We start from the raw sequence: 21,911 nt of genomic DNA, 5'->3' as shown, positions 1-21,911 counted from the left end.
CTGGTTTCTGTTGGAACAACCTTAAACAGAATATATGAGCATGGATGGCTCATCCATAGAAAAATACAAGTCCATAGGTTAATGCAATTATTAGCAGCAATAATAGATACAAAAAAATAATAATATCAATGTACTGAAAAGCAAGTAACAAAGGCAAAGTGTCCAACTAGAATAACACCTCAGGAGCCACATTGAAAAACACCCCTGGGGCAAACTACTGAAATGCACAGAAGGACCCTTGCATTTTACATAACACAACCCCAAAATACAGGGCACGTTTTCTTTTTTTGGGGAAAGTGCAGGAATTTTCAAGTTGACAGTATTATGGCCTTAGTTCATTTTTTCCAGAAGCAACTGCCAAAAGGCTTGACACAACACAGAGACTAGTGACCAATGACAGCCCAAAAACATATCAAAATATCAGACAGAGAGTGATTGAAGTGCCACATTTGTCTGAATACCTACAGCTCCTTGGCAAGCCAGTTGACTCTGTTCGACATAACATGCACAACAGAAGCGGTGCGCAGGGCACAACTGTTTATTCTACAATTCACCTGTGGTTTCTTTACAGCACACCCGTCTGTGTTTCTAACAGGGTTTCGTCTTTATGTGAAAACCTGGTCACCTTGTTATAAGGACTGTACTAGCAATCCAAATTGTGCTTTCTAAGTATCGATGCAGACACACAAAGTGGGTCGACACTGATGTTAAAAAATTGTGACTACTTGCTGGATTAGGTCAGCGGTAGCCAGACATTTCCCCATTACATATGTACAACTACTAAGATATGCAGCTTTTTACCATATCAACAAAGAAACACACTGAAAATTGTAAGACAGAAAGTAGGTTAAGGTCTCCTTTGTAAGTTTTGTGGGTATGTTTTTTTTCTCTTACAATTTGAATATGAGATGAAAGCTTAGGGCATATCTAATTTGGCTATAGGTAACATCCCCAAACAATCCTTAATGGGAAAGCAGCTATTTACTAATGCCTTATCTGAGGAAATGTCAAGGTTTCAAAAGATTCTGTCTTAAACTAGTGTTGGAGAAAAAGGTGAAGGGAAAGGATTTTTTTTTCTAAATGTCTAGTATCTCAGTTGTCATACTACACTGAGCATGCATCAAGAAAAAGAGTCACCCATAGCCCAATGAAAACAGGATACTGCATGGTAAGACATGCACACACAAACTGTCACACATTCTATTTGATAACTTGGGTGTGTGCACTGACGGATTCATCCCAGGAAAAGACAAAATATGCTATAAATAGTCCATTTCTTTTTTCTACAAAAAGGATATGCTAAATAAGTACAGTTTTATTAGCAAAACCACTTATAGTCTGAGTCAGTGAAAATTCACAGGGAGGGAGGGAAAACGACCAAATGTTTTAATCTGTTGGCTTGTTTTGGAGGTGACCTCACAAACACTGATACAAAGAAATGTTTCAGGACCCTCTAGTCTTCATTAATCAGGTGAATACTACCCATCCGTCAGTGTAAGGCTGATAGAGGCTGCTCAGTGGTTGTTATTGATCAGTGAAAATACTGCCTAATTTGATACTTATTCCCTCAAAGAGCAGAAAATACTCAAAACAGCTTATGTCCTGGTTGTCCAGGTGTTCCTTCATGAACCCAGCACTGAGCCCAACAGAACAGACAGAAGTGACAGTAGTAGTAATAGTAGACAGGAGTTGTTGTTTTGCACTATGGCAGGCAGAAAGGCCATGCTCAGCAGGATAGTAGGATAGTCAAGAGCGTCATTGAGAAGAGGAGCAACATCTTGATAGACATGGACATTTATTGGGGTTGTTCCCCAAAAGTGAAAGACCCTGGCCGCACTGCGAAACCCCGCCTTGGTTATAATACCACGCCCAAGCTGCTCCGCCTGACCCTCTCCACACAATGCAGCCTGCATCAACACTTCTGAGCCTCCACGGGAGACATGGCAATGTAGGAGCCGTTCCTCATTGGCTGGCTGGTATAGTTGTTTTCTGATGGTTCAACCTCTGGTTTGTCGCTGACTTGAGTGTAGGCCGTTTCATCTTTTGCAGTCTGAAGAGGGAAAGGGGAGGACATTTTGTAAATGACAAAGCAGAATTCTACCATGAAAACAACATTTCTATATATTTACAACTAAATTGGAAATGCAACGGTATATAATAAACTAATTGTGGATAAATCATTCATTAATGTCAGTGCACAAAACCACCTGACTCAAAATTCTTTAACTTAATGAAGAAATACCACTATGAAGCAGGAATTTAAAATAAATATGTATATATTATACCTAAAGATATTACATTTGAAAATGATAAGCAATAAGCAAGAATTGCAAATAACTGAACGAAAATAGCAAACGAGGCAAATGAAGACTTACAGTAAAAGAATGAAAAGCTTCAGTAAAATCAATACGTTTTACTTCATTCTAAAACAGAAAGGAAAAAGGGGGGTTACAGAACACTTTAATCATAACACGGTAACTATACAGTTCTTCAAAGCTGGAATTCTGGTCTTATAAATGAATGATATAAACTCATTGATTTTAGAAAATGTAACTTATGACTCATGAGCTTATTTCAACAGTCTTACCCCATCAGAACCCAAAATACAAGCTTGTTTTACTCCAATGTTTGTAAACAATGTAAATGTAAACAAACACTAAAGCCTAAAAACATGGTTAAAACTATTTTTATATCATGGATGGTCAGTCCTTGCATCCATGTCTGGTGGTTCTGTCAGTGGTTACATTTTTCCAATCCCTCAGCTTGGGGTGACAGCTGTTATTGTTTGAATTAAGGATTCTAGCTTTATTTGATATTTCAAGCTGTAACATGTAAAGTTCTGATAACCCATATCTGAGTCACAACTGATGGGTGGGGAATGGGGTCATGCACACGGGGTCAGAGGGACTAACCTAGACAAACACAGATAAGTGTTGAAAGTCCCCTGGCTATCCTACAGGACTCTGGCCTGTACGGTACTGTAGACTATACACTGTCATCATTGTGACGGTCTGTCTGCCAACGGGGACTGCTAAATTAAGATATATATTTCCTGTTTTGACCTCAGTGATTTCAAATTGTTAGAAAGGCCAGAAGCAATATAATTTCATACAGAGATTACAGAAGGCAGCACATGTTGACTATGTGAGGTTCATCATGCACTGTGTTAACTTAACATGCAAGGAGTTGGAGGATAACTCAAGACACCAGACCAGTGATGTTAATACAGAAGAATAAATGGTATATAAACAGATCTAACATCGAAGAACACTGTCAAAGCTAACATAAAACCTTTGTTGTGTCATTACACCATTAAAGACTAATCACTTATAACCTCCTTGACAACAACTGACATATTGTGAGTGAAGTGCAGAATTTACACTATTTTAGAGAAGCTTATGAATATTATTGATTTTTTGCAACAAATAAAAATTGTTTGCGTCTCCTGGGAGTAAGTGCAGGGGTAGAGTACAGGTCTTACCTTCTTCTGGCGAGACCTGCAGACCAAGATGACTAGGACAATGAGCAGGATGGCGCCCATGCCCACGATGAGCAGAGGGAAGTTGGACACCAGAGTCACGATGAGTAGCAGGGTCCTCATCTGGGCAGCAGAGTCATCGTCGATAGTAGCCGTCTGGGGGAATTGGGTGGGTCACTAAGGTTATTAACCTGTCTTTACTATGTTATTAACTGTTGTTATTACCATTTCTTAATAATAGACTAAAGGGTTCTCTCTAGCTAAATATCTAGATTTTTGTCTAATACAACTTCATTTGACATTTCTAGGCTGCACGTGAGGCTGATTGAATTTCACAAAATACATTTGAGAGTGAGAAAGGGAGGAGATGAGTCTTACCTCATTGACAAACATGATGGGGAAAATGGTCTCGTTTAGATGTTTGGTTTTGCTGCGGAAGAGAAAATGAAGTGCGTACTTGAGGTTCAACAATAGGCCTTCTCATCCCTAATACCAATTGAGAGAAAAAGGTCAGTTTGGCTAACTGTTCAGATTGTTATACTTACGGGAAGCCTGGAATTCTGTTCAAAATTATATTGAGCTGGGCTCTCTTGCAGGCACGGATGGGAACCCCAGTGGTCTAAAAAATAACGAAAAAAATCAAACGCTTTAAAATGAAGGAATAGAAACTAATTCAGTTAAAACTTGCCCTTTATAATATGGAGGCAGCAAATGTTTATATTCCACTGGTACTGCATAAACACATACAAAATGTAATATAGCTATTAAATACAGTATACTTATACTCAGAATGACACTATGTAAGAGTATAGGGCCCATAACTGATCCCGCATATTGGAATTATCACTATATAAATGTAGTTAAATGTTTGTTCATACCGGGTTAAGGTCAAGGTAAGTCTCATGCTCCTCCTTGTTGGGGTGCAGTCCTTCAACAGCATTAATGTACTTGTCATCTGCCTGATAAAAGTGGGGGAACGACACCACGATAGGTGCACCTATAGACAAGAGGAAGGAGATGGGAAAGAAAAATGATTTAAGAGATAAAACACCACAAGTAACCTATGTTCTTATCCTGGACTACTATCAGAGAGGATTAGGCAAAACAAAGTAAATGTTTGGATATTGGGGCTCTAAAAAGGAAACATCAAAGACAAAAGCGAGAGATTGATAACGTTTGCTATCTGGTATTATAACCCAGGCATGGAGATAGCGGAACAGATAGCAAAAATGTGTCGAGTTCCTTCCTTGCCATTGGAAAGGCTGCCTGTACCAGATATGTTCTGATAAACAGACAGTGACATTATGGACGGTTTTTACAACCCAGGACAAAAACGATTCCTTTGAAGTCAGAATGACCATTATGAAGTTCCACACGGTACTACTCATAGAGACACAATGTAATGTGTTCCAGTGAGTGAGTTAATAACTGGAGGAATAACTTTGCCCAGATCGTTGAACTTTCTCTGCACCACTGCGAAAGTGGATGTTTCTTAACACACATAGGACTTAAAAATACATCTACTTCACTCACGAGACTTAAGGGTTACAGTAGTGCATTTATATGCCATGTGTTTGTACATGGATTGTTTTATGAGGGGAAACCGTTTAGAGATATGCCTTATCCTCAGGTTCACAGCACTGCAGGGAATTCAAGTGTTTTATAGCCCTCATCCAGAGTTAATCATTTACCATTTACACTACTGTGAAATCTGGACACTCAAACATGGGAATTTCTGATATCTATTGGACCTTGGATTGCAGCTAGAACTAGATTGATTGGGTTATTATTTTTAAATCAATCAAAAAAATAGGTTATGGGGTTAGTCAAAACAAACCTTGGGTATGTGGGGCACATGCAATGTTATGCCAACCAGGGTTGCGACAGTGTGATGAACCATCTCTTACCTTCTCGGCAAACACTGACTTTTAGCACCCCGGTGCCAAGGCAGTCCCCAGCTGGCACACAGAAGCCGGCGTTAGTGGGGTTCTCCTCAGGACTCTGCAGGACGTCGTGTGGCGGGGCGAAACGGTAGGCTGGGATGCCCTTCACTTCCACATCCTCAACATAACCCAGATGGATCGACCTAAACCACAGAGGCAGGTAGGAATAAGGAGAAGGACAGACAAGATGTATAGTAAGAGTTTCTCATTAGTTCACAAAACTTACGGCAGGATTTTGGAATTCTTAATTCAGTTCTACACATGTAATTTTGCTGAGGAGATTGTGAGGTATGTGGTCACAAATGTGTCACCTACTGTGTGGAACATTGGGTAAATATGAGAAGACAAAGTACAACGGTCTTGATTGAGTCAAAGCTTCCTTTTTATATTATGTGCCTCTTCTCCAGTTTCTCCTCACGCATCATGGTGTTGGTTGGAACATGCTCAGCTCACACCTGTTTACCATGACCAGGGTGTGGCGTCTTCTACAGTGGTTTATCAGTCCGATACGGATATGAGTCAGTTGTTTCGAGAATTCTTGGCTGTCACCTAATCCGCCACCCTACTCTGTACTGGCTGCTTTGACTGTAAACAAATAATAAACTACAGACAATACAGATTTGGAGATATGACTGACGTACCTGCAGAGGTCAGCAGCAAAGATGTACAGCAGCTCCTTCCTGGACAACAGAGGGTGGAACACACTGCCGTCCGTCCCATTGATCATGTTGCTCTGGTTAGAGGACCACCATGACATTTCACTGAAAGGCACAGGATATGTTACACATCAAGAGGAAGCTTTCGTTTACACAAGGTTATTACAAAATAATGTGGCAGGCCAAATACTGATTCCATTTAAAATGCCTGGAAGCGGTTTTCTATTTCTGATATTTAAATATACGATTTTGCAATCTGCTCTGTCATGACAGGGATCAAATGTGTTTATCCTTGGACTTTGAATACTTGATTTGGACAGATCCCAATTCATTCACGTTCAATGACTAAACCCAATGTCGAAGGGCAAGGACCAAAAAGCAAAATGCTGACATGAGAAATGTTTTTTGAGAGCCATTAACTACAACAACATGAAGGTGGGAAACAGAAGGTCCTTACGTCAACCCCTTCCATGTGTCTATTCTGCCATATTCCATGTAGTCCCGTTCACCAGTCAGGAACACAAACTCTCCTTCGTGAGTTCCATTTTTCTAGGAGAAGAGAGAGAGACAATAGTTCAGTTAGACTGTCATATCAAAAGGAATACATCCAACGACCAGGGGAACAGTGAACAGGTACAGAATCAGAAACAGCCACATGGGCTCTTGATAAGCAGAGGTAAAGTTAGAACATCTTCCCCCGATGCTGTTAAAAACAGTCATTTGGGAAGGCATTTCAGTGTTTAAAGTGTCTGGTTGTTGTTGTTGGAAATGTACTGACGGGGGATATTGTGCTATAGAGGCTCAAATAAAAATGTCAAGGCATTACTGTAGCCTGCCTATCCTGTTCTGTTTTTCCTTCTCACATCACAGTTTTATAGACAGCAGTAAGAGGCTGTAGTTGACCAAAACGGCTGACACAAATGCTCCCTTCCACATAAATGCTTTGGCAGTTGAGATTTTACAATTTAGGTAAAATTCTATCCAACGTCTAGTTTTTTCGGGGGGGTTCCAAATAATGCACCATTAACTGGTTTGTTGAACCTGAGCAAACTGTTTGCATTGTTATTACGTGAGGCAGAATAGCAGACGTGAGTCTCCAAAGCAGACACGAGTCTCCCAGAAAAACGGAAAGTAAGCAGCTTCATCAGAATATTGTCATTTTCACTCATCACGTGATGACACCACGAGACCTCCTCCCAGTCTCTCCCAACCACCTACTGGTTCGATGACTAAAGGATTTCTATTGCAATTTCACAACTTTAGATTAAATCACAAATTTCAAGATGGCCATTAGCTAAGGTTATAACTTTTGTGAATGAGTGTATTAGCAAGGACCAGTTCAGAAGTGTAATCTGATTAAGCATATTTCAAGGTTTTCACTAAACAAACAGTGCCTACCTTCCACATCAGTCCAAACATCTCGTCCACCTCTGGCCTAATGCTGTGGATTTTGGTAAGCAGAGGGTCCTTGAAGCCCCACAGCACCTCGTGGACGGTGCGGGTCATGAAGATTTCCACGCCGATGGAGTTCATATACATGGAGACAAAGGTGCGCAGCAGGAAGGAGTAGGAGTTCAGCTCGCTCATCACCGCCTGTCCAGGGAGAGGGAGAGGAAACAGAGAGAGAAGGGGTTAGAGCGCACATTGCACCATACCACACAAATTCTACTAGTAACAAAATGGCACTATGCAACACAATTATAAACAAAGTTTCTAAGTCTATAGCTTTTGTTGTTGTCTAGAATCTGGTTTGGTTCTCATCAATGGAAATTGGATTACGTCCATGAAAGTGTCTGCTATAAAGTAACAAGTTGGTAGGAACAAGTCACCAAGATGTCATACTACAGCATTTAGCATAATGCTTGGAAAGTCTACTGGAACGATGCAGTAAAGGAATGCCAATACAGGGTTACAGTGGTTATACTGTGACTCAAGAAAGGTTACATTTGACCAAAATGGCGACTCTCAAAAGGTTAAACTTGACCAAAACAGAAGAGGATACACTTGTGGAATAATTCACATCCTCATGTTTCTAAGTACTCTAAGAACTGTGTTGCACCACAGTTTATAACACACTATATTGCAGATACAACGTGTCCATGGCAGCTAAGATACAGTGTATAAACGAAGCCTGTACAAGTATACCAAATGTAGATGTAACAAGTAGAGGCTGAGAGAAACACACACTAACTCACCACAGCTGGGATGTTGACTGTCCTCAGAATGTCAACCTCTGGATTACCCCGGGACTTCTCTGGGACGAAGACAAAGCTTTTGGGATTCAGGGCATAAACCTTGGTTCCATTTTCAAGGAAAGTCACATTTTCCCTGGGTCTGTATTCCCTGTTATGGAAAGATGTGGGTAGGAGGATTAAGTTGGTCCACACAGATGTCTTTCATCCCCATGTGAACGAGTTCAAACAAGTCCATCAGCAGGTTCAGCAGCATGGAACAGCTTTCAGTCAATATTACTTTCCCAAGACCTGCATCACCAGCTTCCCATGATCAAAAGAACAGATCATAAAATAAATACATTGTTGGCCGAATCTTAACTTGAGATGCGCACATGCAACACAAACATTTGCAAAAACCTTCCATTGGCATCGATACATGATTTCCACTTAAGTCAAAGTTATGATTGTGGATCTCAAGCTAAGAGTCAGCCCTGTGTGAACTGAGGCCTCCTAATTTCAAAGGAGAGCAGTGAGTGTGTTGTCAACCTACCTGTAAGTGTAAGGTCCAATCTGGGTGACCGCTGCCTTGCCCCCTGCTAAGAACACTTCTGGGTTGGTCACATTGAAGAAGTAATACTCCATGTAGACTGGAGGAGGCGGGTTTTTCCACGACTCAAATACTTGGCTTGCCTCTGTCAAAGTCAATTCCTAAAAATAAAATAAATTGTAATAGAGAATTACAGTTAATGATTAAGGACGGTCCAAAACAACAAATGATCTCTCCAAGTGTAATCTGTTTAGGGTAGTATATTTCTGAGGGATAGAAGGAGCGCTGGCCTAAAAAGCTATTTGAAACAGTTCTCATTAATCTCTAAACTAAAGATATTTTGGCTTTCAAAAGCCATTTCATTTTTGATTCCGGCAGCATTACCCATCAACAATCCTTTTCAGGTTATACCAGGAGAGAGCACAAACTGCAATTAATGTAGCGAGGACCCAATGCCAGCACACCAAAACCACAGGGTAAAGGGGAAAACTCCTTCGCAGGTGAATAACCATCAGAACAAGCAGAAAACCTGAGTGAAAAGAGCAAAGGAGGAGGCTCGGTCGAACCACAGCAGGCTGCTCAAGGGATGTTTGCATTTTTCTCAGGACAATCATCAAAAAGCCTAAATTACTGCCCACCAAATGGGAGCATGACAGTTTGAATAAACAATATGGAGTAGTATCACTGTCCTATTGGTCATCATTTGAATACAGGAAAGTGGTTAAATCTGTTCAGATAAGTCTCTCAGACCACAGAAATTCATGTGGGACTAAATTTGTCCTGTTTTTTTAAACGTGGCAATGATCAGATAGAAAAAGTCCACCACAATTCCACAGCATTTTAAACACTATCAGTGTCAATCATGTGTAACATTAGCCAACATTACAAATGCTTGACTAGAAAGACCATAGCTTCAACACGGCCTGGTCTCAGACTAGACGTAACATAGTACACTCAAATTAGTATATGTTACGTTTGGTATGGTTACATAAGACAGGAGGATGGGTGGCCGTATAACGCAAATGTCTAGCAACCCAAAGGTTGCGCTTTCGAATCTCATCACGGACAACTTTAGCATTTTAGCTAATTAACAACTTTTCAACTACTTACTACTTTTTATCTACTTTGCAACTACTTAGCATGTTAGCTAACCCTTCTCCCTAAGCCCTAGCCTAGCTAACGTTAGCCAGCTAGCTAACATTAGCCACAACAAATTGGAATTCGTAGTATATCATATGTTTTGCAAATTCGTAACGTAAGAATTGGAATTTGGAAGATATCATACGAATTGTAATTTCTAACATATCATACGAAATGGATGATGGACATCCACAAATTAATACATACCATATGAAATGTAACATCTCATACTAAATTGAGTGTCTCAGATAACACGAAATGCTCTGAGACCTGAGTAATTCAACTGTAATGTGACATTCAACATGGCATGCTGGAACATGGTTGTCAAATCTAAAAAGAGAATGTCGGTTGATCCATAAGATACGGGTAAGTGATGTACGCCTACTGTATAGAGAAATCGGTAACTACAACAACAAAAAAATCCATTCAAGAGGGTATTTCTAACTTCAAGTGAGAAATGTCTCACCCCCCCCCCCCCCTCCTTTACATAAGGGGTTACTGATTGCTTTCTCTGTCCCCCGAGTAAAGTGAGGTGTACATGAAAGAAAGGCCTTTACCGTTCACACAGCTCACACACTCATCTTGAGGTCTCAGAGAAGCTCAGCAAAACTCAGTGATTGAGAGAGGCTGTTGCTTTTAAGGTGTGGCTCAACAAGGATGCACAAACTCTTGTTTCACGTCCAGACTTGATTTTTCAGTGTTTTCCAGTCATTGAGCCAAAGGACTATCCCATTTCAAAAGCGAGTCTCTGAAGAAATATGTATAAAAAAAGTAAATCATATTTGGTAGCAAGAATTAAGCCACCGCTACTAAATGAATATAGGGGAAACTGGGTACATACTTCCTACGAAGCCCTAAATGATCGGACAATAATTTTGGCTCATACACACATTCTGACAAACACACTACACAACTTGGCCAAAGGTCACCACTCACTAGCTAGAGCATTGAACTGGGGGCATGCTCCTCTGGGGCAAAACAGAAGCCTGTTGCTTCACTTAGACTCTAGTCAGTTTTAAACAACATAACTGGAGTGGTCATATTGAGGCAGTGAAATAGGCTGTTTCCAGCACAAGACATGTGAATCAACTAATTTAATAGCCCATTTCATTCTGTACAGCAAAGTATGAATGCTGTGGAGTCAAATATCGCTTCGCATGGAATAAAGATATCGCTGAGAAGCCATTTCCCTTCTATTTTACTAGATCATTTGAGTCACCTGAAAGTTGTGAAAAAAGTCAAGCCAAACTAAGCCAGCTATTCCAATCATGTGTGTTGTATTGGCTGCGTTTAAAGTCAGAATCCGCAGTTGAAACAATTAAAGCAGTCACTCCGCCTGTTTTAGTAAAAAGCTGAGGGATGGGCCTGGAGAAATGTAACCATTCTCAAAATCATAGACAGAGCTATGGATGCAAGGACTGACCATCCTTGACATTAAAATTATACTTTTACCCATGTTTTGAGGGTATACCGTGTTTGTTTACGAATATCGGAGTAAAATAAACTTATCTTTTGGGTTATGATGGGGTATGACAGCTGAACTAAACTCATGAGGCATTTATAAGTTACAGTGCATTCGGAAAGTATTCAGACCCCTTGACTTTTTACGTTACAGCCTTATTCTAAAATGTATTTAAAAAAGTCCCCTCAATCTACACACAATACCCCATAATGACAAAGCAAAAACCTTTTTTTTTTGATAATTTATAAAACAAAAAAAACCTGAAATATCACATTTACATAAGTATTCAGACACTTTACTCAGTACTTTGTTGAAGCACCTTTGGCAGCGATTACAGCCTCGAGTCTTCTCAGGTATGACGCTACAAGCTTGGCACACCTCTATTTGGGGAGTTTCTCCCATTCTTCTCTGTAGATCCTCTCAAGCTCTGTCAGGTTGGATGGGCAGCGTCGCTGCACAGCTATTTAAGGGTCTCTCCAGAGATGTTAGATCGGGTTCAAGTCCGGGCTCTGGCTTGGCCACTCAAGGACATTCAGAGACTTGTCCCGAAGCCACTCCTGTGTTGTCCTGGCTGTGTGCTTAGGTTTGTTGTCCTGTTGGAAGGTGAACCGTCGCCCCAGTCGGAGGTGCTGAGCGCTCTGGAGCAGGTTTTCATCAAGGATCTCTGCACTTTGCGCCGTTCATCTTTCCCTCGAACCTGACTAGTCTCCCAGTCCCTGCCACTGAAAAACATCCCCACAGCATGATGCTACCACCACCATGTTTCACCGTAGGGATGGTGCCAGGTTTCCTCCAGACGTGACACTTGGCACTCAGGCCAAAGAGTTCAATCTTGGTTTCATCAGACCAGAGAATCTTGGTCTGAGAGTCCTTTAGGTGCCTTTTGGCAAACTCCGAGCGGGCTTTCATGTGCCTTTTACTGAGTGCCGGCTTCCGTCTGGCCACTCTACCATAAAGGCCTGATTGGTGGAGTGCTGCAGAGATGGTTGTCCTTCTGGAAGGTTCTCCCATCTCCACAGAGGAACTCTGGAGCTCCGTCAGAGTGACCATTGGGTTCTTGGTCACCTCCCTGTCTGAATACTTATGTTAATAAGGTATTTCTGTTTTTTATTTTTAATACATTTGCAAACATTTCTAAAAACCTGTTTTCACTTTGTCATTATGAGGTATTGTGTATAGATTGAAGAGTAAACTTGTTGTATTTAATCCATTTCAGAATAAGGTTGTGACGTAACAAAATGTGGGAAAAGTGAAGGAGTCTGAATACTTTCTGAATGCACTGTATATTTTTTAAGACTCAATGGGTAGGTTATATATTAATAATCTAAATCCAAATGTATGTAGCAACTAAGGATTCTAGCTTTAAAGCCAAACACTGACTACATACAGGAAATGTGAGAGAGAAAAACACCACCAACATGTGATTCAGACTCATCTTCAGCATTATGGTACCAAGTTTCACAATCAGTGATGTCTGTTTTGTTTTTCTAAATCAAATGGAGCCCCTTTCAAATGGATACAATTCCCAAGAGTGACGGTTTCTGTGCAACATTGTAATTTTTGGTAAAGTCAAGGCCTAGATTAGAAGAATTCCTGTTTTTAACACCCTTGAAAAAGAAAGGTCTCAAAGGCTTCCATAGATCATGTTTACATCATTTATCTCTTAGAAATGCTTCAAACCTTGATCTCACAAGCAAGCAGGGACAAAGGGTTGAGGGTTTATCAATCTTATCTCAAATCAAACTCACTATTTTTGTAGCTGGTGGGTCACATGAAGAGTGGTAAGGACATTAAAACATAACGATCAGGTTCACTCAAAAATAAATGAAAACCTGACCTGAAACATCTGTGGGTGTTGTGGTTTGATAACCTCTCTCAATACCATAATAAATGTTATTCAGAGCCATGTTTTTAAGCAGTTTTCCAGTCTACATGATGACAATAAAGAGTGGTGTTTTCCAGGCAGAGCAGTCCTCTAGACCTAGATCAGGCCAGGGCTGAAACCACAATGAAACAGATGAATGCTCACAGAGCAAAAACAATCCTGCCTCCAGGCCAAGGAGTCCGTCAGATTCTAGGTATGCTACTGGAAAGTAGTTCTAAGATCCGTTTTAGATATAGAAGTGGTACAGTTGTGGATGGACATGAATTCTTAATTTATCTTTTATCTTTTCAGCCACCGGCAATATGTCCACATAAGACTCCTGCACTATATTTAACTTAAAGTATAGGTACGCTGAATGACATCATTAACAATATACAGTGAGGGAAAAAAGTATTTGATCCCCTGCTGATTTTCTACGTTTTCCCACTGACAAAGACATGATCAATCTATAATTTTAATGGTAGGTTTATTTGGACAGTGAGAGACAGAATAACAACAACAAAAATCCAGAAAAACGCATTTTAAAATGTTATAAATTGATTTGCATTTTAATGAGGGAAATAAGTATTTGACCTCTCTGCAAAACATGACTTAGTACTTGGTGGCAAAACCCTTGTTGGCAATCACAGAGGTCAGACGTTTCTTGTAGTTGGCCACCAGGTTTGCACACATCTCAGGAGGGATTTTGTTCCGCTCCTCTTTGCAGATCTTCTCCAAGTCATTAAGGTTTCGAGGCTGACGTTTGGCAACTCGAACCTTCAGCTCCCTCCACAGATTTTCTATGGGATTAAGGTCTGGAGACTGGCTAGGCCACTCCAGGACCTTAATGTGCTTCTTCTTGAGCCACTCCTTTGTTGCCTTGGCCGTGTGTTTTGGGTCATTGTCATGCTGGAATACCCATCCACGACCCATTTTCAATGCCCTGGCTGAGGGAAGGAGGTTCTCACCCAAGATTTGACAGTACATGGCCCCGTCCATCGTCCCTTTGATGAGGTGAAGTTGTCCTGTCCCCTTAGCAGAAAAACACCCCCAAAGCATAATGTTTCCACCTCCATGTTTGATGGTGGGGATGGTGTTCTTGGGGTCATAGGCAGCATTCCTCCTCCTCCAAACACGGCGAGTTGAGTTGATGCCAAAGAGCTCCATTTTGGTCTCATCTGACCACAACACTTTCACCCAGTTCTCCTCTGAATCATTCAGATGTTCATTGGCAAACTTCAGACGGCCCTGTATATGTGCTTTATTGAGCAGAGGGACCTTGCGGGCGCTGCAGGATTTCAGTCCTTCACGGCGTAGTGGGTTACCAATTGTTTTCTTCGTGACTATGGTCCCAGCTGCCTTGAGATCATTGACAAGATCCTCCTGTGTAGTTCTGGGCTGATTCCTCACCGTTCTCATGATCATTGCAACTCCACAAGGTGAGATCTTGCATGGAGCCCCAGGCAGAGGGAGATTGACAGGTATTTTGTGTTTCTTCCATTTGCGAATAATCGCACCAACTGTTGTCACCTTCTTACCAAGCTGCTTGGCGATGGTCTTGTAGCCCATTCCAGCCTTGTGTAGGTCTACAATCTTGTCCCTGACATCCTTGGAGAGCTCTTTGATCTTGGCCATGGTGGAGAGTTTGGAATCTGATTGATTGATTGCTTCTGTGGACAGGTGTCTTTTATACAGGTAACAAACTGATATTAGGAGCACTCCCTTTAAGAGTGTGCTCCTAATCTCAGCTCGTTACCTGTATAAAAGGCACCTGGGAGCCAGAAATCTTTCTGATTGAGAGAGGGTCAAATACTTATTTCCCTCATTAAAATGCAAATCAATTTATAACATTTTTGACATGCGTTTTTCTGGATTTTTTTGTTGTTATTCTGTCTCTCACTGTTCAAATTAACCTACCATTATAATTATAGACTGATCATTTCTTTGTCAAATACTTTTTTCCCTCACTGTATATATTATTTTTTTCTCACGATGTTATGTTTTCTAGGTCTAGGATGACACCATGTCCCAAATAAACCCAGACCCAAATTAATTTAACAGCAGCAACGAAACTGTGGCAGAGAACTAATAAAAATAATGTTTGTGTGTCTGTATCCTATGACTGTCAGTCTGACATTTCTGCTGAGGTGGGCATGGCACTTTAAGAAAGAGAAAGTGAACCTGTTCATATGCGAGACATCTTTGGGGGGGATTATTAATATTGTAGTATTCAACCTGGTAAGCAAAGAGGGAGAAGAGTGAAATGCCAAGTATTTCAAAAGGGAGCAGGACTCAGCCTTCACCGTCTCTCTCCCTTCCCCCATCCATGCCATGCGCACGCACCTCCCCAGACCCTTCTCTGACGAGATTCCACCCCTACTACAACCCCTGACTGATAAACCCAATAATTTTTTTATCCCATTCCCAATAAATGATATTGTGACACAGATATGTAAATAAGATTAATAGACCGCAGATAAAGATGCAGCAGTCCACAGTATTTCAACTCATCTGTCAACCATTATGTATAATAAAGCTTGGCTTTGAGTACAATTCAGCAAATGAAGTGAGTGGGGTAAATTGTATTGTTGGAATAACGCAGGTTGCTTGCTTAGAGTGCACCAATCCGTGGTGATGATTATGTTACCTCCACGCGCTGTGACGAACATACCTGGCATTGTAAATCAGCCAGTGAAATTCAAATCAGGCTATACATTGAGTTTACATGCTGAACGCCTTGCAGAACTGTTGAAGATGGTTGAATCAATGTTGCGGATTTATTCATGATACATTGTTGCGGTCCTACCACAAAAAACATAAATGGTTGGTGGTAAAGAACACACACATGTAAATTGTCGACATTGGATGGCATGCTGCACTGACCCATGTTGGGTGGGCGAATGACTGGAGATGCAGAATGAGTGAACTCAAATGCTGTAACGTTATCTATCGAACATCACCTAATGACAAGCGATAGAAAATGTGACTCACCGTCTGCTGTTCAGTGCAAACACAACTAACAAGTTAAAGCCACCAGACAATAAAATGCATGTTTGAAGTGGGAAAAAGTTGCAACTCACCTTTTTTAGCCGGTTGTGAATCATTGTTTGGAAGACTTGAGCCACAACCAAGGCGATCCCCACTATCAGTAGGTGGGCGCAGACAATTCCAGTAGCGTAAATTACACAGGATCTCCGAGTCATGATGCCAGCCAGCTATCAAACTAATTTGGCAAATGTGAAATTACTTACCAAGTAACACTAACGATAATACTGTAGGTTCTGATCTTTTAGGGTTTATTTTCCTCAAAAGGTAGCCGGTACTTATCACCTTGCCTCCTACACTACAGCGAACCTCACTAGACGAATTTCAAAATTGCTCGTTGATATGCATCTACTTGCAAACTTTCTTCGACAATAAGAAATACTGGTAGTTTCCTTAGTGCTGTCATAGAACAAACAATGTTCTTCTGTCTATACAGCCGGTGCCCTAATGCGAATCGACTGTGTTGTTCGAAGGCAGCGGAAGAAATAGCAGCTCGCAGTGCAGAGGACGGGCGGCAGACCTCCACTCCCTCCCTCACCAGATTCAAATGAACTCGGTCATGCGAAAAGCGTCGTTTTGGTGTTTGCTGGGCGGTGGGTGTGTAGCGTGCTTTCAGTGTGGCTGAGGTCACTGTTTAACTTTTTAGCACCATAAACAAAAGACGGCACAAACTAAATAACTACGATTTGCACTTGATTTTATCTAGCTACATAGCGCTGTTTTATATTAGGATACATTCAACCAAGCAAAGATTTGAAAGTAAACTTGAGGTTCTGACGTAATTAGAGACCAATTCACTTTCATATGTAACTGTGCAAGTAATATTATTTCAAGAGATAGCAGTGTCGTAAAATGAGCTAACAACGTCGCGTGAATGTGCTAACAAAGGGCTTGTGAATGAATTAGCAACGCATGCTCATTCAAATGTGATGTCACACTAGGATTGCTGCTAGCAAGTTACAGTAACTTTCTAAACAGAGTGCGGCGTGTAGCCTAGCCCTGCTATACTACTGCCACCTATTCTTAGCAGTGTGCGGTATACTATTGGATAACTATAAAACATTTTAAAAAACACAGTGCATCTGAAGTGATGAGTTAGCTAAATGAATGTACACATGATTCTGCCTTCATACATGTTTGGGAGTCACCGACCGTTACTTCTCAACATGAAATACCGCTATCTCGCCTCATCATCGTCGTCATGTCTCCTTTAAATAACCAGCATGAACATGAATAATGTCTTATTCAGAGAACCAACGATAGTTGACGTGGACCTTTTGTTCACTGAGCAGGACACTTGATTGGCTAACAGCTTCCCGGACCACCATCCTAAGACCACCCCTAGTGGGTTATGATTGGACGGACGAGGTTGAGTGCGATGCAGAATTTGATCGACTGATTTTGGGGCGGGGCTCGTTTAAAGGGGGACTGTCAGGGTGATTCGTTCGCACTGCATCATATGTACTCACAGAGCCGACTGGAAATCTCCCCCGACTACCCAGTCCAGCCAAGGTCGAGGGAAATAGAGAAAGTACTGACACAATACTTGAAATAATTTATACCTTCAGCAAATAGTTCTCCTCTGGTTCTCCCTTCTTTTTAAATGTTGTTACATTTCTTCAATTTGCACAATGATAGGCTACTATTGCAATGCTTCTCTGATTATTGCCTGTAAAAACACTAGTGCCAATAATTTATTTATTTTGTATTTAACCTTTATTTTATCAGGGAGTCATACTGAGACCAAGGTCTCTTTTACAGATAAGATCTGAATTATATAAATTAAAGAAAATACACACATCAATATAAATACAAAATGCAAGCAGAAAGAAAGAAAAACACGGTAATAAAAAACAAACACATTCATCAGTAATAAGGTCCTCAATCAGCTTTCTGAATTGCCCTAGATACATATACAGTACGTCTATACTGTATAGTGTCTCTTATTTAAATCAATGCAGTAAATGAAATAAGGCAAGTCAAAACACTTTAAGATAAGAACACAGAGGATCTAAAACAGGGATGGGCAACTGGTGGCCCGCACCCGCGGATCAATTTCCAAAGACAAAAAAACAAACACTTTTTGCTTAGAACCCCAAAAATACTTAATGTGTGGGTATGGATGTGGGTACACAGATCTGCGAACCACTGCGGCCCCACCCCCCTCGAAGTTGCCCATCCCTGAAGTAAAATAGGTGTGGGTATATAAAGGGTGTGCAGCATTCTCATGGCACCAGGAAGATAGAGTTCTATCAATGTGCACATTGGACTGTTTCAGTATAGGCCATTCTAGACCAGAGGCTATTTACAGTAAGCTATAGAGTTCTGCACACAAAACAGAAGATGTTTGTAAGGATAGGAAAATTCATGAATAGATTTTATAGCCTAATTGTGATATCAACGGCATGTAAATAGAGGATGAGACTACAGAAGCAATGCTTGCTGCATGGGGCCTTGACATAGCTGAGAACCAGTCTTTTGTAATCTGACTATTGCCAGGGGACAGTTATCAAGTTTTTTGTTTAATTTGTTTCACAGTCACACAAGTTAATCTTCAGAGATGGATCACGGCATGTTCCAACTGGATGTCAGGATGAGACGTCTTCCTGTTTTATGCTACTGTTAAGGGGGTTTCAGGACCTTTTCAGGTCCTATTTTCAAAGGACCTTTTGCCTTTTGGATTCTGTGGCATTCACAACTTGAGATGGACAGTTGGGTGTAATAGGACACCTCAAAGCTGCTTTTAGAGCACATTGAGAGCAACCATCCTTATTTACAGACAACACCTTCTGCTTGATTCAAGGACATGTATACACACATAACTTCTGTGGGGTGAATTAGTGGTCAGATAAAAGGCATAGGGAAATGTCTGTTGTGTTCTGACTTGGAAAATTAGGCAAATATTTATAAGGAACAGTCATTAAAGACTGCCAATGCTGTGCATATCGGCTACAGATCCGCCCTGAAATCACTTGTTTACAAAACAGTCAGCTTCTCTACTTTACCTTGAGGTTTAATCCAGGACCAAATTAATATACATTTCACAAGTAGGCCTAGGATCATGACTGCTGAATCAGATCCAATATAATCTGTTTCCCACTGATTAGCACCATCGCTTAATTGTAGTTTGGTTGGCCAATAGGTTACTTTTCTATTATTTCTCTATTTTCATTCTCTCTGCATTGTTGGGAAGGGCCCGTAAGTAAGCATTTTACTGTTAATCTACACCTGTTGTTTACAAAGCATGTGACAAATAACATTTGATTTGATATCCTGCTAAAAATGCTGTTTGGACAGTAATGGAGGCTACAGAGTGAGATGTTGATTGCGTTCATGCAACAACACTTTTACCTCAGACAACCTTTTGCATGTCATTCACTGGAATCAGACAAAAGTTGCCCATGGTTTATAAACCATAGGAAATGTCATACATCATATCATTTGATGTCGCTAGCTGGAAAGGGAACTTACTGGGGTGTGCTCTAACATTAATATAATTGCGTGTTACTTCATTGTACTAAGTACTATAACAATCCCGGGGGACGGGTCATGCTGGAGGGGGGCGGCATCTGTTCAAACAAGAGAAGTGAAAAATGCTGAAGCAAATCATCAGGGGGGGAAGGATAACAGTCAAGTAATGCATTAACATTGTTTCTGGGAAAAAAAGAAAAAGACAAAAAGAGAGAAAAAACAGGTCACCCTTTGTAATCTCTTTTTTAGTTTGGTCAGTGAAGCGAAGACTGATTTGTTTGGTAGTTGCACCTAAGACGGTTAACTTTGAAGACCTACACAATGATATTTGATCATATTGAGAACAAAAACTTTTGGGTGCAAGAGACATATCCTTGGTGCATTCTAAAAGGGTCCAGTGTGTGAATAAGGCAACCATTCATGCATCCCAGAACAGGGAGACTTTTATTTTTTTAGAGGGTAAATACTTTTTCTTCTAACCCATCTGGGTATCTGTTGTCCCAACAGATCATTCATTGTTTTCTCACACATTCCTGTCCTATAAGCAAGAAACTGTTCCCATAGCGTTTGGTTTTTACTTTGGAGGCAGGACCTGTAGCACAACAGTGAGGCATTTGTCGGACAAAACATGAATTGTCAAATGCAATTAAATTATAATGTCCCATAATTTCTGTAAATGCAGCAGAAACAGTGCTAAATGGATTCAGTCAAAGAGCCAATGTGTATTTGCCTCTCACATGTACAGTTGAAGTCGGAAGTTTACATACACCTTAGCCAAATACATTTAAACTCTGTTTTTCACAATTCCTGACATTTAATTCTAGTAAAAATTCCCTGTCTTAGGTCAGTTAGGATCACCACTTTATTTTAAGAATGTGAAATGTCAGAATAATTGTAGAGAGAATGATTTATTTCAGCTTTTATTTATTTCATCACATTCCCAGTGGGTCAGAAGTTTATATACACTCAATTAGTATTTGGTAGCATTGCCTTTAAATGGTTTAACTTGGGTCAAACGTTTCGGGTAGCCTTCCACAAGCTTCCCACAATAAGTTGGGTGAATTCTGGGCCATTCCTCCTGACAGAGCTGGTGTAACTGAGTCAGGTTTGTATGCCTCCTTGCTCGCACACGCTTTTTCAGTTCTGCCCACACATTTTCTATAGGATTGAGGTCAGGGCTTAGTGATGGCCACTCCAATACCTTGACATTGTTGTCCTTAAGCCATTTTTCCACAACTTTGGAAGTATGCTTGGGGTCATTGTCCATTTGGAAGACCCATTTGCGACCAAGCTTTAACTTCTTGACTGATGTCTTGAGATGTTGCTTCAATATATCCATATAATTTTCCTTCCTCATGATGCCATCTATTTTGTGAAGTGCAACAGTCCCTCCTGCAGCAAAGCACCCCCACTGCATGATGCTGCCACCCCCGTGCTTCACGGTTGGGCTTGCAAGCTGCCCTTTTTTTCCTCCGAACATAACGATGGTCATTATGGCCAAACAGTTCTATTTTTGTTTCATCAGACCAGAGGAGATTTCTCCAAAAAGTACGATCTTTGTCCCCATGTGCAGTTGCAAACCGTAGCCTGGCTTTTTTATGGCGGTTTTGGAGCAGTGGCTTCTTCCTTGCTGAGCGGCCTTTCAGGTTATGTCGATATAGGACTCGTTTTACTGTGGATATAGATACTTTTGTACCTGTTTCCTCCAGCATCTTCACAAGGTCCTTTGCTGTTGTTCTGGGATTGATTTGCACTTTACGCACCAAAGTACGTTCATCTTTAGGAGACAGAACGCGTCTCCTTCCTCTTTTATACTTGTGTACTATTGTTTGTACAGATGAACGTGGTACCTTCAGGCATTTGGAAATTGCTCCCAAGGATGAACCAGACTTGTATAGCTCTACCATTTTTTTCTGAGGTCTTGGCTGATTTATTTAGATTTTCCCATGATGTCAAGCAAAGATGCACTGAGTTTGAAGGTAGGCCTTGAAATACATCCACAGGTACACCTCCAATTGACTCAAATGATGTCAATTAGCCTATCAGAAGCTTCTAAAGCCATGACATCATTTTCTGGAATTTTCCAAGCTGTTTAAAGGCACAGTCAACTTAGTGTATGTAAACTTCTGAC

At 40.8% G+C, this 21,911-nt stretch overlaps 1 protein-coding gene across 1 annotated transcript; it reads right to left on the bottom strand.

Moving 5' to 3' along the window:
* Positions 1-289: 289 nt before the first annotated feature.
* scarb2a (scavenger receptor class B, member 2a) lies at positions 290-16,860 on the bottom strand. The gene is made up of 13 exons (XM_084177049.1): positions 16,345-16,860; positions 8,802-8,959; positions 8,273-8,420; positions 7,476-7,670; positions 6,535-6,626; positions 6,063-6,182; positions 5,386-5,564; positions 4,357-4,475; positions 4,024-4,097; positions 3,857-3,908; positions 3,482-3,634; positions 2,376-2,423; positions 290-2,050 (listed from the first exon to the last, which is right to left on the bottom strand). The coding sequence occupies exons 1-13, from the start codon at positions 16,465-16,467 to the stop codon at positions 1,913-1,915; spliced, it is 1,599 nt and encodes a 532-aa protein (XP_084033175.1). The 5' UTR covers positions 16,468-16,860; the 3' UTR covers positions 290-1,912.
* Positions 16,861-21,911: the final 5,051 nt, after the last annotated feature.

This window comes from Coregonus lavaretus (genome assembly GCF_964263955.1).
Source record: "Coregonus lavaretus genome assembly, chromosome: 14".
In the NCBI taxonomy this organism is placed as follows: Eukaryota; Metazoa; Chordata; class Actinopteri; order Salmoniformes; family Salmonidae; genus Coregonus; species Coregonus lavaretus.
The sequence above is the reverse complement of the archived record's forward strand: the minus strand, read 5'-3'. Positions and strand labels throughout refer to the sequence as shown.